Source organism: Labrus bergylta, chromosome 8 (genome assembly GCF_963930695.1).
Source record: "Labrus bergylta chromosome 8, fLabBer1.1, whole genome shotgun sequence".
Taxonomy (NCBI): domain Eukaryota; kingdom Metazoa; phylum Chordata; class Actinopteri; order Labriformes; family Labridae; genus Labrus; species Labrus bergylta.
In genome coordinates, this window is record NC_089202.1 from 15,292,561 (window position 1) to 15,310,226 (window position 17,666).

The window sequence follows — 17,666 nt, forward strand, 5'->3', positions numbered from 1 at the left end:
TACAAATGGACTCTCTGGTGGATTCACTGTGGTAAACATCACTGTCCCTCCAACAGCTCTATTCAGAGGACCATCTGGCAACAAACCAACTCCACTAGTTAAACCTAGAAGACACAGAAACATTTCAGAAAATGACTTCAAGGGGATTGTGATAATAACAATTATTTCACAGCATCTGATAGAGATTCAAACTAAAAGGCCCTCTGTTCTTAATGAAGGAAATCATTTCTGCTTTTTGTAGAAGTTAAAGTCAAACTTGAATCAATGATTAACACAAGGCTGGTTTCAGGTCTTTTGTTGTAATGTAATGCAGTGCTTTTATTATTTGATGCTTTCTCTTTCAAACCCAAACATTGACATGTCCATTAAGGAAAATACAAAAAGAACAGTTGGTCAAACACTTTCAGATAGCCTGCGATATACATTACATGTTTTTATACATTAGGTTAAAGTTTCTATTCATAATATCTACATTGACAGAAGACAATTATTTCCTTGAAAGTAAATTGCGTCCCGTCAAGTGTAACAGAGAAAAGAGTGATGTTTCACACTTCTGACCAAGCCCTAAAGGATGAGTGAGTATCAGAATGTGGATTTTGATTATGATGGTCGTATAAGGAAGTAATGTCTAATGTCTGTTCTCCTTTAGTTCTCTGTGTATGAGTCCTTCCTTGCTGTACCCTAGTGGGGCGGCTGTGGCTCAGTTGGTAGAGTCGTTGCCTCTCAACCGGAAGGTTAACATGTTAAAAGAAGTTGCTTGTTTTGACATGCTTGTAATTTCAACGGCATTTGAAATGAGGGAAACTTCAATCTCCTTCGGAGAATAAATGAAGGTTGGAAATGAAATGAAATGTACTGCTTATTTGATTATATGATAAAGAACCCTATGCTGAAAGTAATATAGTCATTTAATGTTCATGTTGTCAGTGTTTTGTTATCAGTATTTGTAGCCAATGCTTTCCTCTTGCATTGTGATTTTTAATGAGTATATCACAAGTATTTCACTATTTATATTATTTTTATTTTCTTTCTTAAAATAAAATCATAAAATGTGATCAAAAAGTCAATGTCATGTCATATCAATAATGCAATGTAGAGGTTAACATATTGGAGCTGAAAAAATGTGTGCAGGAAGCTGCTTGCTTGCAGTAGCCAATTTTAGCACAGCACAGAGCACATGCCATGCTTGTTTAGGGTTCATGTTAGGGTAACAAACAGTACTACTCAGCTTCTCTCCTGAGTGTTAGACTGTAAAATAAAACAGTCCAATATCTTCTTCATTAATGGAATGTTTATTTCTCATTCCACCGTGGTCTTCATAAATGTCATTTCTGCATGATCACAACAATTGTCCATAAATTTCCATTCAAAGATTCCATCTGTGTTACCTCATAGCGTGGCAAAGCGGTCAAAAAAGTGTATGTGCTCTCGATCTAGCAACACCTGACACCCCAGTGAAATTTCTTACCTATAAAGAGTATCACCTTAACCCAAATTTGTGTCTTACACTTCATACTCCTGAACATGGCTTCTACATCCTTATATCTTTTTTTCTGTGGCACCACAAGCTTTTCCCCCTTTCGTGGGCTCATTCCATAAAATACATACCTGACAAATACACTTTGACATTATAATTAAATACTAAGGTTATGTTACCAGATTGCATTCAGAAATGTTTGCCCTCCACATGGAATGATGGACTTGGTAAATTGACTTTCTCGTCTTCTGACAACTCAAACTACTCAAAGCACCACATGTCAAATTCACCCACTCACATCACATTCACACACTGATGGCAGAGGCTGCTAAGTAGTGTCCATCAGTATCAACTAATCCAGTTAATACACATTCAAACGCCTCTGATGCAGCAGCAGAAGCAATTTGGCATTCAGTGTCTTTGGTTTCAACATGTGACTGCAGGAGCTGAGGATTGAACCGACTCTGCCACTGAGCCACAGCTGCCTCCTATGATTGATACACCCTTTTTACACATATGTAAATGATTCATTTGATAATGTTAAAATCCTTTATTTTATCCAATCCAGACACAGGTATGATGCAACGTTTGTCAGTTTGTTGTTGTTTGAGTCCCAACAGGTGTGGTGCAGAATATTAATCAGTCTGAGATCGGGCTGCTGGTCTCCATTTGTATCAGTCTGACGTCTATCGTCATTATTATGAATGGAAATGGGGATCAAAGAGCTGCTCGACTTCATCCGCTATGATTAACTTTAGCACTTCTGCTTATTATATTGTCATTATAGTTATTCTGTTAATATTAGACAGATCAGTCAGTTATCATACTTTATTACTGCTTATACCACACTTACTTTTACCATTTTTACTGGCATTGTATTTATAAATCAGTTTTATTCATTATTGTTGCTGTTTCTGTTTGTTTGTCTTGTTCTAGCTCTCTTCCTGTAAGCCTAACACAGAGTCAGCAGATGACTGTTCAACATGAGTCTGCTCGAAGTTTCTGTCTGTATAAAAGGAAGCTTATCCTTGCCACTGTTACTTTGCTAAATGTTGTTTTGTGCTGTGCTCATGGTGGATAAATGTTGGGTCTTAAATACTATAAGAGTACGGTCTAGACCTGCTCTTTTTGTAAAGTGTATTGAGATCAAAAACATTATGAATTGGTGCTCTATAAAGAATGATTGATAAACCAGTAGAACTTGGCAGGAGGTCTGGAGTTATCAAAGCAGGACAGGCTATTGTATAAACCTTTGAACCTGTGTCATAGTATAATTACACCAGAAACAACATGCATAACCCACCACAAGAGGGCGCAGGTGTGTCAGCTTTAGTCGATGACCCTTCATGCAGACTGTCTTAAAACTCCACACAAAGGAACTTGATGATTGACTTGTGTGACTGGAGCTGTTGAAGGCTCACATGAATAAGCACAGTCAAAGTTTGATGGTTGACCTTCCGTTAGCTGCGTGAATCTCACAAAGAAATATCAATGGATACATTAGCTTTATTTATCGTCTCTGTGTCTTTTACAGGTAAGGTACACCTGTTCTACTTTCCCCGTTCATATTTCCGTTATATTTAAAGTTGTTGAAGATTTGCTGGAAATGATTTAGGTCAATGATTGAGGAGCTAATTGTATACTAAGTACCAAACGTGCTGCCTTTTAAGTATCTTTAACCATTAAGTTTTCTGAATAGAGAATAAATGTAATGTTAGTCCTGTACACGTGGTTGAGGAAATATGGACACCTTTATTTATTTGAAAAAAGAAAAATGTTACTCTTCTAAAGTCTGAATAATAATCAAACTTTGGTAGTTTAAATTGATTTTTTTTGTTTGTATTTTCTGTGCGCTCTGATTATTCAATGACACTTTTGTACATTTTTAGACATGATTTCCAAAAGCATCGAAGATAATACGTGATCTTCTTCAAATGTTCACCATTGACAAAGAATGCAGTTGGCTTCTTTCATTAAAAATACATCAACTGCAATGACAAGAACTACAAGGATTTGAAGAAGAGTGAAGTTGTGCGTGAGTTTTCCCTGTGTTTCACATTATTAGAGATCTCCTCAGATGTGTTTCTGTGTCTTCCAGGTTTAACTAGTGGAGTTGGTTTGTTGCCAGATGGTCCTCTGAATGGAGCTGTTGGAGGGACAGTGATGTTTACCACAGTGAATCCACCAGAGAGTCCATTTGTAGCAACCTGGAAGTTTGGGGACAAAACTATAATCGTTTCAAATATTCAAAACACCACTTATCCTGGATATGAGGGAAGAATCACCTTCTTCCCCTCTACTGGATCTCTGGAGCTCAGGAGTCTGTCTCTCAATGACAGTGGAGAATACACAGTCAGGATTATAACTGTGAATGAGTTTGATGGCAGAACCACACTGAGAGTTTATGGTAAGACAATGTTTCACTTGATACATCTGTTAGAGTGCTGAATAGAGATTATGCACAGCAGTAGAGCAATAAATAAACATGTTAAGCTGTTAAGAGGTTTAATGGAAGATCTGTAAAGTAGGTTCAACACATACCATCTCAAACAAAATCAGAATATGTTATTAATGATTCTCTACATGTTTGTACCTAATACTAGAACAAAACTAGTGGAAACATTTGCATTTAAAGACCTGTGTGGTACCCAAATGATGATGTAATAGCATCACCTTCAGTGGTAAAATGAAGATTTGAGACTCTTTTGATCAAATCCTGATGAAATATGTCGGCTTTCTATGTTTGCTGGTTTCCTTATGCTTTAGTTTGTTTTTCTGGTTGGATTATCAAGCATCAAGTATACAAGTATAACTGCTGCACATTTAGTCATGAATGTTCAATATTATGCTTTTGGTCCCCTGTCAAAAAAAAAGATTTGAATTACAATAACAAACTGTCATAAATATATAACTTTTATATAACAAAACTGGCAGCGCAGCGAAAATAACTTGTGCACAAATGAAGTCGCATTTAATCCTGATCAACATGTGAATGCACTTCATGTGCTGAAACGGGAACTCTTAATTATGATCTATTTCACCCACCAAGTATAAATCCTTTCACAAATCTTTCTTTTTTTTGTTTGGAGTTTCGATAATAGTTTTCCAATTGTGTCTGTTTGTTAGACTAACATTACCAAACAGTCTGCCAGTGCTGATAGTGAATAGGAGGAAGCTCCAACACTGGTTAATCATTGCACCAAGAACCAGTCATCAGATATGATAAGGTGTAACCATTAAACATGCAGAGTGAGTCTGACAGCTGAGCTCATCCCTTCTGGTTTGTGCTCAGTGTATCCATCACACATTTTTATTATTTACATTCATACTAATACTCATTACATCAGTAATATCATTTAGAAATGAATAGTAAGTGGTTATAGCATTATAACCATACAGAAAAAGTTACCATGGTTAAAAGATTTCATTAAGACTTGAGGTGAAACCTTTTAAACAATGACATTCAATTAGATGGAAAACACATTTCATGGAAAATCTCAAAGTCCTTGTTGTTGTTGAATATTTAAATTGATTGTTAATCTATCGCTGAACCTGTGTTTTTCTTCTTCATACTTTAAAAAAGTTTCTGTGATCTTTTGTCCGACAGAGAGAATATCAAATGCTTCTATCACATCGTCATCAAAGGAGCCAATAGAGGGGAACTCTGTCAACTTAACCTGTGACGCTGCTGGCTCCGTGTTTACCAGAAAGTGGATGAAGGATGGATCTGATCTAAATCAAGCTGACATTATACTTTACGATAACAACAGAGTTCTGTCTTTTCAACGTCTAAAAAAAACAGACAGAGGAGAATATTCCTGTAATATCAGCAACCCCATCAACTCCATGGAAGCTAAACACGTCTTGGTTGTGAACTGTAGGTGACAAACTACTGTACTCATTAACTGTTCAAAAATAATGAGCGTCATAATACAAATCTGCCATTAAAACACAACTTATTTTTACCTGTTACACATTGATTAAGATTTTTTACGTCAATAAACTACAACTGTTTTTCAGATGGACCAGAAAACGTTCAAATCAAAGGCCAGCATCTCATATCTTTGGGAGACACCTTCACATTAACCTGTGAGGCCGAGTCTGAACCACCTCCAAACTTCACCTGGTTACTGAATGGGACAGAGATACTCAATTCTCCTGAGTACACTAAAAAGAACGCTGAAGCGTCTGACAGTGGAAACTACACCTGTCAAGCAAAGAATATCATAACTGGAAGATCATCTTCTTCAGTGCATGGAGTGACTGTAACAGGTAAAAAGACGGTGTTTATTGTAGATTCTGTTGGTGTGACATGTCTTTGAGATCAATTTGACCAATTAAATATGTCTGATCTATTTTCAGTTCATGAGACTTTAAAGATTGATTGTTTGTGGGCTTTTGGCCTTTATTATAGGACAATGGATAGAGTAGGAAATGAGTGAGGAAGACATGAGGAAAAGCAGCCACAGGTCAGATTTAAACAGGAGCCGCCCGCTTGGAGGACTATAGACTCTGTATATGGAGCTCATGCACTAGGTTATCAGCGCCCCGATATATTACTGAAGGATTCTCTGAAAATGGTCAAATTTAGAAATGCACTTCTACAGATTGAAATTGTGAGTCTTAAAGTTCTTAAAATAGTATTCAAATTAATGATAAGAGATCCAGAGATTTTGTGGTTTTTATGTCAAGCATTCATTTACCTTGTTAAAACTGAATCTGGTTCATTACCCATAGTGCATCAATAATCTGTCGGTAGAAATCAGGGGAAGTCAATGAATGCTTTGTATCTGCTGTTAGTATGGCACAGTTCCTGTTTACAGAATATGTTCTTTTCCTCCTCTTTTCTTAGTATCCTCTCCAGTACCATCAAGCTGTAGTGGTGGTTGTTTCGCTGGAATAGTAATTGCATGTTTGGTGATCCCTGGAGCAGCTGCTGCTGCAGGATACTTTATCTACAAAAAGAAGTAAGTTAAAAGGTCTTTGAAATGTAACTGGGAAAGCTTGTTTTTTCATCCCAGTTTGTTTGAATGTAATAGTTCATTATTACTAGTTGTTAGAAAACTTTTGAAGTTTATACCAGCCAGCCTACCAGAGAGTTAGGAAGACTTATCCGCTTATGAAGCAGCACAAAGGGCAGAAGTTTAAAAACACAGTGATGGGTTTGTGTAGTTAAAGGGCCTTGCTCGAACGCTAAATTGAAAGCGACTGGAGGAGAGTTAAATTATATTGCAAGTGTGCAGCTCAGAAGATGTAAAAATGTAGGTGGTGTAAAGACAAAGATTGCTGCAAATCAGAAGGGAGAGTCGGGATCTGAGAAGACACGAGTGAGTTCAGAGGAAAAAGCAGACAGAAAATGTTAAACTAGATTCAGGTTGACACAATGACAGGACAAACGTGTTCACTGAACATACCAACGGTTGATTTTCAACAAAGAGTCACTCATCTATGTGCTACTTTTGTTGGTCTAAGGAATACATATTCTCGATATAGTGTTCTCAGGGGAGCTCCACTAAGACAATGTACAACTTCATGGTTACATTTTGTTGTCCAGTGTTAATTTTAAACTGTCACACATTAGATGGCTCACCATGAACTCATCAGTGTACTGAAAACTCTCTACAGCGCTGAGAACCATCATGTTTCAAACAGATGAAGGTCAAAAAGAAGACAAAATAATCCTTATGATTGTGAGAAAATGAAGTTTACAGTGCTCTGAGAACAATCAATGGTATGAGTTGGAAAAATAAAAGAAATTAATTGGCTTTGTTTTAAAAAAAAAAAGATATCCTTTGGGTCTTTATCAGATAGGAGAGCTGAAGAGAGACAGGAAATGTTGGCAATAGAGGGTCGGATTTGAACCCAGGGCTAGTCGGCCACTGCACTGAGGACTATTGCCTCTGTACATGGGGCGCGTGTCATAACTCTTAGGCTATCGGCGCCCTCGGCCTTGATTTTTTATTTTTTTCCATTTATATTTCAGCTTTATGACAAAAACTTTTTTTGAATTTATTTTTAATTTTATTCAAAATACGTTTAGTTTAGTAGCTTACATTAAATGTTTTAATATAAAGTTTATATGAAATGGTGTCACTTATATTCTAATTATATTTATGTTGCAAAATGTAGATGCTGTCTGTCTCTTAAGATAAACAATATTGACTCATTGTTTCTCTCAACAGAAAAAACAGAAAAAGTAAGAAAACTTTATCCAACCAGACAGTGGGTAAGTGTCCAATGTGTGTTTTTGTTTTTGTTTTGTTTTCTGTATTCAAACAGTATTTTACACGTTCCTTGTTGATCTCAGCTCAGCATTGTTTCTTTCTCATTCTTTAAAGGAGGTGGAGGTCAGGACAACACAGCCTACTCAGGAAATACGGTAAAAGGAAATAATCAGAGTGTTTACATGATGTTAAGAAACCAGCTGACTCAGAGAAATCAGAATATGTCAGAAAACAGGAGTAGTCCTATTAAAATGTAATCCCATACTACTGAATCAGACATAAAACTGTGCTTACACATATATTTGAATCCAAGTATATGTGAATCCAAAGGCTTAAATGAAAGTAAAACACAATGTAGGAACAGATCATGAATAAACCAGGGTATATTCATGATCCATACTTTCACAGTTTGCTCTTGTGTGTTAGTTCTCAGTCTGTGGTGTGGTTCATTTAAGTTGACTCAAAGAGGGCTCAGACTCCTCTCAGATCTATAAATATCACAGTGGTCAACATCAGACTTGAACCAGGAACCATTTCTTCAGGAGACACAATAAAGTGTAGATTGTATGTGTGTCTAAGGCCTCATACAACTCTTGAATACACCTTCCTTGTTTGTTGTTGTTGTTGTTGTTGTTGTTGTGTATTTTTCTGCAAAATTAATCAGATATGTTTTGTTGTTTACATTTGTCTTTAGTGTATTGTAACTGTTCATGCATCTTAGGAAGAACAATATCAAACAAAAAATGAATAGATAAAACAATTTCCTCAACATGGTCCACCTCTTTTTTTTCCCCTCCAGGAGCTGAACTATGTAGATATCGCAGTTTTCCACAAAAAAGACGGCGGGGCCGTTCAGTTGGGGTCACAAAATGAGACATCAGAATACGCTCAGGTCAGGGGGAACAACAACCCTCCTTCAACGTCCTCCCCTCCTACCTATGAAAACCACATTCAGAGAACCAAGAGGCCGGCTCCTCAGCCTGCTGCTAATGTAGCTGAACTTCACGCTCAGGTTCGCAAGAGCTGATCACATCAGATATAATATATCATCACATTAGAGCCTGTGGTCAGAGAAACCTGCTGCACTCCTTTCTCAGGTCTTTTATGGACGACTTATTTGGACTTTGGAGTTTACAATGAAAGCACTTTAGTTAATGATCAAACAGTTGATGACGGGTGTTGAGATCACATGGCATCATGTTGCCATATAAACTGGCACACACTGCTTTTGATAACTTCCCTCTGCCTTTGTTTGTTTGCACATTTCAGGCTGTAAATATTCTTTGTTTGTGATTCGGTTTGTTTGCTTGAGATAAATGTTTGACACAGGTGTGGTGTCATATTTGATCCTGTTTGATTTCAGTTTGCAGCTTGTTCCATATTGATACTTTGATAAATGTACATTTAAAACATGTTAAATCATTTTTTTTATAAAGAAATATTTGTTTTTCAGTTCATTTACAGGATAAGGATCCTACTTGCCACCAGTGGAGCTTGTAAACTACACTGAGCTTTTTAACTGAAATGAATATGCAATCTGTCGTTTCTGAAGGAATGGATGGACGATTGAACGACTTTCACATCTTTGTTATTTAATTCCATTACGATGAAGTTAAAGTTTAGTATCTCGCAAAGGGGAAGCGAATGCAAAACCCAATAATCCAAAATACTAACATGTTAAAAAAAGAGGAAGTCTCTGCAGTTTAAGTTGAAACACAAAAGAGGCAATAGTAAATTAGACCTGAAGAGGTGTCCAGTGGTTATAAAATGGCAACCCAGTCTCATATCACAATGTGTAATACCTACGTTGGTCCACAGCTCAAAACGTAGTAGTTTCACAATAATGGCTCTAAAATTGTGACGTGTCTACGTTTCCTTTTGTCTGTTCTTTTGTAGAGGCAATACCTCTGGTCACGTGACTGCCCAGTTTTCCCCTGGCGAAAAAAAACACATGGCGGACATCCCTTCTATTTTCGGTGGAAAATGCAATATTTTAAGATAGTTTGAGGCTTAAGTGTCGTTTTGATAACCTTTCTGGCGACAAATGTACATTGTGTCTTCATAATCTTCGTTCGGTTTATGTTTATGATCTTTAATCTGTTCGTTTCTACGAAGATTATTTCAGGTCTCGATAGAAAAACGTTGGGATGTTACGTTTTCTACTGTTGCTATGGTGGTTGCTATGGACGCCATCAACAACGAACCGGAAGGAAGTGGACGTTCGGTTTACATTTTGACATGAGACTGGTTTGGCCTAACACAGAGTCAGCAGATGACTGTTCAACATGAGTCTGCTCGAGGTTTCTGTCTGTATAAAAGGAGGCTTATCCTTGCCACTGTTACTTTGCTAAATGTTGTTTTGTGCTGTGATCATGGTGGATAAATGTTGGGTCTTAAATACCGTATTGGTCCGAATATAAGACGACCCTGATTATAAGACGACCCCCGTTTTTCAACACTCATATTTAGAAAAAAAGATTTGCAGACCAGATCTTGTTTTTATAAAGAACACAGCTCGAACTTCATTTTATTTGAAAATAACAATATTAAAAACACATTGAATTAAACACCTGTTGTATTAATAATTATAATAATAATTAACATACCGTATTTATCGGTATAGGCCTACGGCACTTTTCAAAACAAAGTGTTTCACAAGGGCGAACTATGTACAGTATGATTCAACATTAAAATCGATTAACAATCAAACAATATTATCAACATGTTTTTAACATTTTTAAATAACAGAGGAAATACAGGCAACGTTTTTAAGTAAACTACCGCTAAACTAAAGCTCGCCAAACTTCTCCTCCGATGTCTCCTATTCCTCACACACGTCCTCCGCCCCGCTGTGTTCTCTCTCACTGTCATCACTCACCTGCTCCTCCCAGAGCGCGTCATGTGTGTGTTGACATTTAAAGGGACAGGTGAACAATTAGAGCTGCGCTCTGAATACTAGACCCCGAATATAAGACGACCCGACTTTTTCGGACCTATTTCGATGGGGAAAAAGGCCGTGTTATATTTGGACCAATACGGTACTATAAGAGTACGGTCTAGACCTGCTCTTTTTGTAAAGTGTATTGAGATCAAAAACATTATGAATTGGTGCTCTATAAAGAATGATTGATAAACCAGTAGAACTTGGCAGGAGGTCTGGAGTTATCAAAGCAGGACAGGCTATTGTATAAACCTTTGAACCTGTGTTATAGTATAATTACACCAGAAACAACATGCATAACCCACCACAAGAGGGCGCAGGTGTGTCAGCTTTAGTCGATGACCCTTCATGCAGACTGTCCTAAAACTCCACACAAAGGAACTTGATGATTGACTTGTGTGACTGGAGCTGTTGAAGGCTCACATGAATAAGCACAGTCAAAGTTTGATGGTTGACCTTCCGTTAGCTGCGTGAATCTCACAAAGAAATATCAATGGATACATTAGCTTTATTTATCGTCTCTGTGTCTTTTACAGGTAAGGTACACCTGTTCTACTTTCCCCGTTCATATTTCCGTTATATTTAAAGTTGTTGAAGATTTGCTGGAAATGATTTAGGTCAATGATTGAGGAGCTAATTGTATACTAAGTACCAAACGTGCTGCCTTTTAAGTATCTTTAACCATTAAGTTTTCTGAATAGAGAATAAATGTAATGTTAGTCCTGTACACGTGGTTGAGGAAATATGGACACCTTTATTTATTTGAAAAAAGAAAAATGTTACTCTTCTGAATAATAATCAAACTTTGGAAGTTTAAATAGAGTTTTTTGTTTGTATTTTCTGTGCGCTCTGATCATTCAATGACTGGGTACATTTTTAGACATGATTTCCAAAAGCATCGAAGATAATACGTGATCTTCTTCAAATGTTCACCATTGACAAAGAATGCAGTTGGCTTCTTTCATTAAAAATACATCAAATGCAATGACAAGAACTACAAGGATTTGAAGAAGAGTGAAGTTATGCGTGAGTTTTCCCTGTGTTTCACATTATTAGAGATCTCCTCAGATGTGTTTCTGTGTCTTCCAGGTTTAACTAGTGGAGTTGGTTTGTTGCCAAATGGTCCTCTGAATGGAGCTGTTGGAGGGACAGTGATGTTTACCACAGTGAATCCACCAGAGAGTCCATTTGTAACAACTAACTGGAAGTTTGGGGAGAAAGAAATAATCATTTCAAATATTCAAAACTACACTCATTCTGGATATGAGGGAAGAATCACCTTCTTCCCCTCTACTGGATCTCTGGAGCTCAGGAGTCTGTCTCTCAATGACAGTGGAGAATACACAGTCAGGATTATAACTGTGAGTGAGTTTGAAGGCAGAACCACACTGAGAGTTTATGGTAAGACAATGTTTCACTTGATACATCTGTTAGAGTGCTGAATGGAGATTATGCACAGCAGTAGAGCAATAAATAAACATGTTAAGCTGTTAAGAGGTTTAATGGAAGATCTGTAAAGTAGGTTCAACACATACCATCGCAAACAAAATCAGAATATGTTATTAATGATTCTCTACATGTTTGTACCTAATACTAGAACAAAACTAGTGGAAACATTTGCATTTAAAGACCTGTGTGGTGCCCACATGATGATGTAATAAAAGATTTGATAGTCTTTTGATCAAATCCTGATGAAATATGTTGGCTTTCTATGTTTGTTTGTTGGTTTCCTTATGCTTTAGTTTGTTTTTCTGGTTGGATTATCAAGCATCTATATATATACAAGTATAACTGCTGCACATTTAGTCATGAATGTTCAATATTATGTTTTTGGTCCCCTATCAAAAAAAAGATTTGAATTACAATCACAAACTGTCATAAATATATAACTTTTATATAACATAACTGGCAGCGCAGCGAAAATAACTTGTGCACAAATGAAGTCGCATTTAATCCTAATCAACATGTGAATGCACTTCATGTGCTGAAACGGGAACTCTTAATTATGATCTATTTCACCCACCAATTATAAATCCTTTCACATATCTTTCTTTGTTTTGTTTGGAGTTTAGATAATAGTTTTCCAATTGTGTCTGTTTGTTAGACTAACATTACCAAACAGTTTACCAGTGCTGATAGTGAATAGGGAGGAGGCTCCAACACTGGTTAATCATTGCACCAAGAACCAGTCATCAGATATGATAAGGTGTAACCATTAAGCATTTTTAGTATTTAAATTCATACTAATACTCATTACGTCAGTAATATCATTCAGAAATGAATAGTGAGTGGTTATAGCATTATAACCATACAGAAAAAGTTACCACGGGTTAAAAGATTTCATTAAGACTTGAGGTGAAACCTTTTAAACAATGACATTCATTGTTTATTTCCTTGTTCCTGGTGTCAGGAGATGCCGGTGGAGCAAAGCCCAACTCTGACTCTTGACTACTGACTGACTTAAAAAACTTCGGTACCGTGAGTACCTGGTGTGTCTTTGTTGTTTTTTTGTGTTTTGATTTTTGCACCGCGAAGAGAGACGCTGGTTTTTCTTTTCAGTTTTTTTCCTTATTTGTTTTTGGAGGCCCCGCGGTGAAACCCGGAGCGGAGTTTTTGTTTTGTATTTGAACAATGAACTGAAATGGACTGAACTGTGGGCTGTGGGTTACCGGAGCGGACTTTTGCCGGAAGGGACTGAACTTTGAGTCACACACACAGACTGTGAACCACGCGCACACAGTGCTCACATTCATTTTGTTGCAGTGTGGTTGATACCTGTGATAATATATATATTTGAAATCCCTTTGTTGTTTTGCTTGATTGTTTTTTGCTCTTGCTTAGCTCCTATTTTGTGCAGGTTGGCTATTTTTTTGTTTGCATTTAGTTTTTATTGTCGGACTTGACTCTGACTGGCACCCCAAAATTAAAACCTTGTCAAACCCGCTACAATGTTCTAGTGTGTTTTGTTCATTCTTGAGTTCTGTGTGTCTTCAGTGTTTCATGTATTTATTTTGTAGTTGTCCTCAGTGTTTCTTGTCTTGTGTTCATTCCTTCCTCTGTGTGTTTCCCTCCAGTGTTGGTTGCCCTGATTGTCTTCACCTGTGTCGTTAGTCTCACCTGTGTCTGATTACCCCTTGTCTAGTTAGTCTCAGTGTTTCTTCCGTTCTGTGTCAGTTCATTGTATGTGGTGGTATGTTGTTCCTTGGTATGTCAGTTTTTGCTCGTGCTCCTCTGTGGCTACCTGTTTTTGATCCCTGTGTTTTTTTGTTGATTCTTGGAAGTAGTTTTTGTTTATTGAAGACATTTAGTTCATTTTGCACTCGGGTCCATCTCTACTCGTTGGTTTACACACTGAACCATAACACCTTGTTGTTGTTGAATATTTAAATTGATTGTTAATCTATAGCTGAACCTGTGTTTTTGTTCTTCATACTTTTAAAATGTTTCTGTGATCTTTTGTCCAACAGAGAGAATATCAGATCCTTCTATCACATCGTCATCAAAGGAGGCAATAGAGGGGAACTCTGTCAACTTAACCTGTGATGCTGCTGGCTCCGTGTTTACCAGAAAGTGGATGAAGGATGGATCTGATCTAACTCAAACTGACATTATACTTTACGATAACAACAGAGTTCTGTCTTTTCAACGTCTAAAAAAAAACAGACAGAGGAGAATATTCCTGTCATATGAGCAACTCCATGGAAGCTAAACACGTCTTGGTTGTGAACTGTAGGTGACAAACTACTGTACTCATTAACTGTTCAAAAATAATGAGCGTCATAATACAAATCTGACATTAAAACACAACTGATTTTTACCTGTTACACATTCAATTACATTTTTTTTAAATTATAACTGTTTATCAGACGGACCAGAAAACACTCAAATCAAAGGCCAGCATCACATATCTTTGGGAGACACCTTCACATTAACCTGTGAGGCCGAGTCTGAACCATCTCCAAACTTCACCTGGTTACTGAATGGGACAGAGATACTCAATTCTCCTGAGTACACTAAAAAGAACGCTGAAGCGTCCGACCGTGGAAACTACACCTGTCAAGCAAAGAATATCATAACTGGAAGATCATCTTCTTCAGTGCATGGAGTGACTGTAACAGGTAACAAGACGGTGTTTATTGTAGATTCTGTTGGTGTGACATGTCTTTGAGATCAATTTGACCAATTAAATGTGTCTGATCTATTTTCAGTTCATGAGACTTTAAAGATTGATTGTTTGTGGGCTTTTGGCCTTTATTATAGGACAATGGATAGAGTAGGAAATTAGTGAGGAAGACATGAGGAAAAGCAGCCACAGGTCAGATTTAAACACAAGCCACCTATTTGGAGGACTATAGACTCTGTATATGGAGCTCATGCACTAGGCTATCAGCGCCCCAATATATTACTGAAGGATTCTCTGAAAATGGTCAAATTTAGAAATGCACTTCTACAGTTTAAAATTGTGAGTCTTAAAGTTCTTTAAATAGTATTCAAATTAATGTTAAGAGATCCAGAGATTTTGTGGTTTTTATGTCAAGCATTCATTTACCTTGTTAAAACTGAATCTGGTTCATTACCCATAGTGCATCAATAATCTGTCGGTAGAAATCAGGGGAAGTCAATGAATGCTTTGGATCTGCTGTTAGTATGGCACAGTTCCTGTTTACAGAATATGTTCTTTTCCTCCTCTTTTCTTAGTATCCTCTCCAGTACCATCAAGCTGTAGTGGTGGTTGTATCGCTGGAATAGTAATTGCATGTTTGGTGATCCCTGGAGCAGCTGCTGCTGCAGGATACTTTATCTACAAAAAGAAGTAAGTTAGAAGGTCTTTGAAATGTAACCGGGAAAGCTTGTTCTTTCATCCCAGTGTGTTTGAATGTAATAGTTCATTATTACTAGTTGTTAGAAAACTGTTGAAGTTTATACCAGCCAGCCTACCAGAGAGTTAGGAAGACTTATCCGCTTATGAAGCAGCACAAAGGACAGAAGTTTAAAAACGCAGTGATGGGTTTGTGTAGTTAAAGAGCGTTGCTCGAACACTCGAAATTGAAAGCGACTAGAGGTGAGTTACATTTTATTACAAGTGTGCAGCTCAGAAGATGTAAAAATGGAGGTGGTGTAAAGACAAAGATTGCTGCAAAACAGAAGGGAGAGTCGGGATCTGAGAAGACACGAGTGAGTTCAGAGGAAAAAGCAGACAGAAAATGTTAAACTAGATTCAGGTTGACACAATGACAGGACACATTTTATATAAAGAAGTGAGTGTAATAACTTCATATCATAACAAGTCAGACATTTTTGTTTCTTAATGAATTGTTGTTCAGTTATGTTGTAATTTGAAGTGACTAGCCTTGATTATTGATTAAACATAATGAGCTCAGTAACAGTACTTTCAAATAGACAACTATTAATTAAGATGATTACAAGCATCTATCTGGAAATATTTAATATTTTTTATTATTCTACATTTTAGAGCCAACAGCAAACCTCAGCAAAAAGGGACAGGTAAGAATTCCTCTGATTGAAATGCACCCTTTACTTATCATGTAAATATATAAATATCTACCTACTCATATTGATCTATTGGCTCTTTGTTTCCCAGATAAACTACAACAACCAAAACAAGAAGATGTTAATGAGAACACATCAACAGTATATGATAACACATCAATGGTATATGAGAATATATCAACGGTATATGACAACACATGTACGGTATATGAGAACACATCAAGGGTTTCTGAGGACACATTAAGGGTATACGAGTGTATATAAACTCAGCGGTCTTTTGAAGGTAAATTGAACTTGTGCCATGAGGATACATGTATCATGAAGATGGAGCACCAGAAGGAATTTGTCCGCAGAGACTTCATTATCATGAAGTCAAAGCACTTTGTAAACATCTGTTTTAAAAGTGATATTAGTATATAAAAACAGATGTTTGTATATACAGTATATATATATATATATTGTTCTTTTAGGTAATTCTTTTATTTAATACGTTTTTAACTTTCTGAGGCCATAACCGCTCAGCTTAGGATGCTGTTGATAAGAGTTGATCAGTTAGTGGTTGTAGGCGGTGTTGAAGAGGTGAGTTTTCAGGGATAAATTAAATTTAGCATGGGCTTCTACACTGTAGCAATCCTTTATGAGACAATACGTTCTTAGTTTTGGTTTGCACCATATATCTACAGACCATTTCTCTTTGTACATAACAAACATATTATTCTTTATCTCCTGAATATCACAAGTTAACTTAAGCCGAAGCATTTCACATTTATGTCTGATGTTTGGAGGCTCCCATCCCATATCTCCATTCACAGCGAGGACTGGCGTTAATTTATGGACTCCCAAGAAGGACCTCAGAGCTCTCTGATGTACAGAATTGCAAATTAGATGTTCCAGGAACCCCGAGACACCAGAAGCATAATCTGACACTGGACACACACAGGAATGATAGAGTTGTGTATAAATCTGAAATCCCAGACTACCACAGTGTTTAACTTTGTTCAGTACAGATCCCAGAGCTCGACCAGCTGACTGAGTCAAAACACTCATTGCTTCATGTGTTCATCCAATGTCAAGCCAAGATATTTATATTGATCAGCATATGATCGCACTGTTGTGCCTAAATTAAAAATAAATGGACTTCTTACTAATGATTTTTGCCTGAAATGTACTACTTGTGTTTTGTCTTCATTTGCCACTAGTCTCCATTTCAAGCACCACTCTGCAACAATATTCAGCATAATCTGTAAATCATCTTCATCTTCAGCCAGTAGAACTACATCATCCGCATATAATAATATTCCAACAATCTGATCGTCCACATTAACTCCCACATTAGAGGTTTTAATTTGAAGAGCTAAATCGTTGATGTAAATAGAGAACAATGTCGGAGACAAAATATCTCCTCGCTTCACTCCAAATTGTTGAGGAAACCATCCAGTTGTGTATTCATTAACCTGGACGCAGGCAACAGGTGCTTGATAAAGAGACTTTACAGCAGAATAAAATTTCACAT

The 17,666-nt window shown here is 37.0% G+C and overlaps 1 protein-coding gene across 12 annotated transcripts in view; it reads left to right on the forward strand.

The window, feature by feature from the left end:
• LOC109988992 (carcinoembryonic antigen-related cell adhesion molecule 5) overlaps positions 1-17,666 on the forward strand; it is a 53,454-nt gene that overhangs the window by 19,605 nt on the left and 16,183 nt on the right. For 11 of the 12 annotated variants that reach the window (XM_065957905.1, XM_065957906.1, XM_065957900.1 and 8 more), the window contains 2 exons: positions 5,085-5,354; positions 14,509-14,760. In XM_065957905.1, the coding sequence (XP_065813977.1) occupies positions 5,085-5,354; positions 14,509-14,760 (522 nt within the window). Of the gene's footprint in view, positions 1-2,649; positions 3,012-3,575; positions 3,885-5,084; positions 5,355-14,508; positions 14,761-17,666 lie in introns of those variants that run through there. The other variant, XM_065957910.1, reaches the window with a different exon arrangement.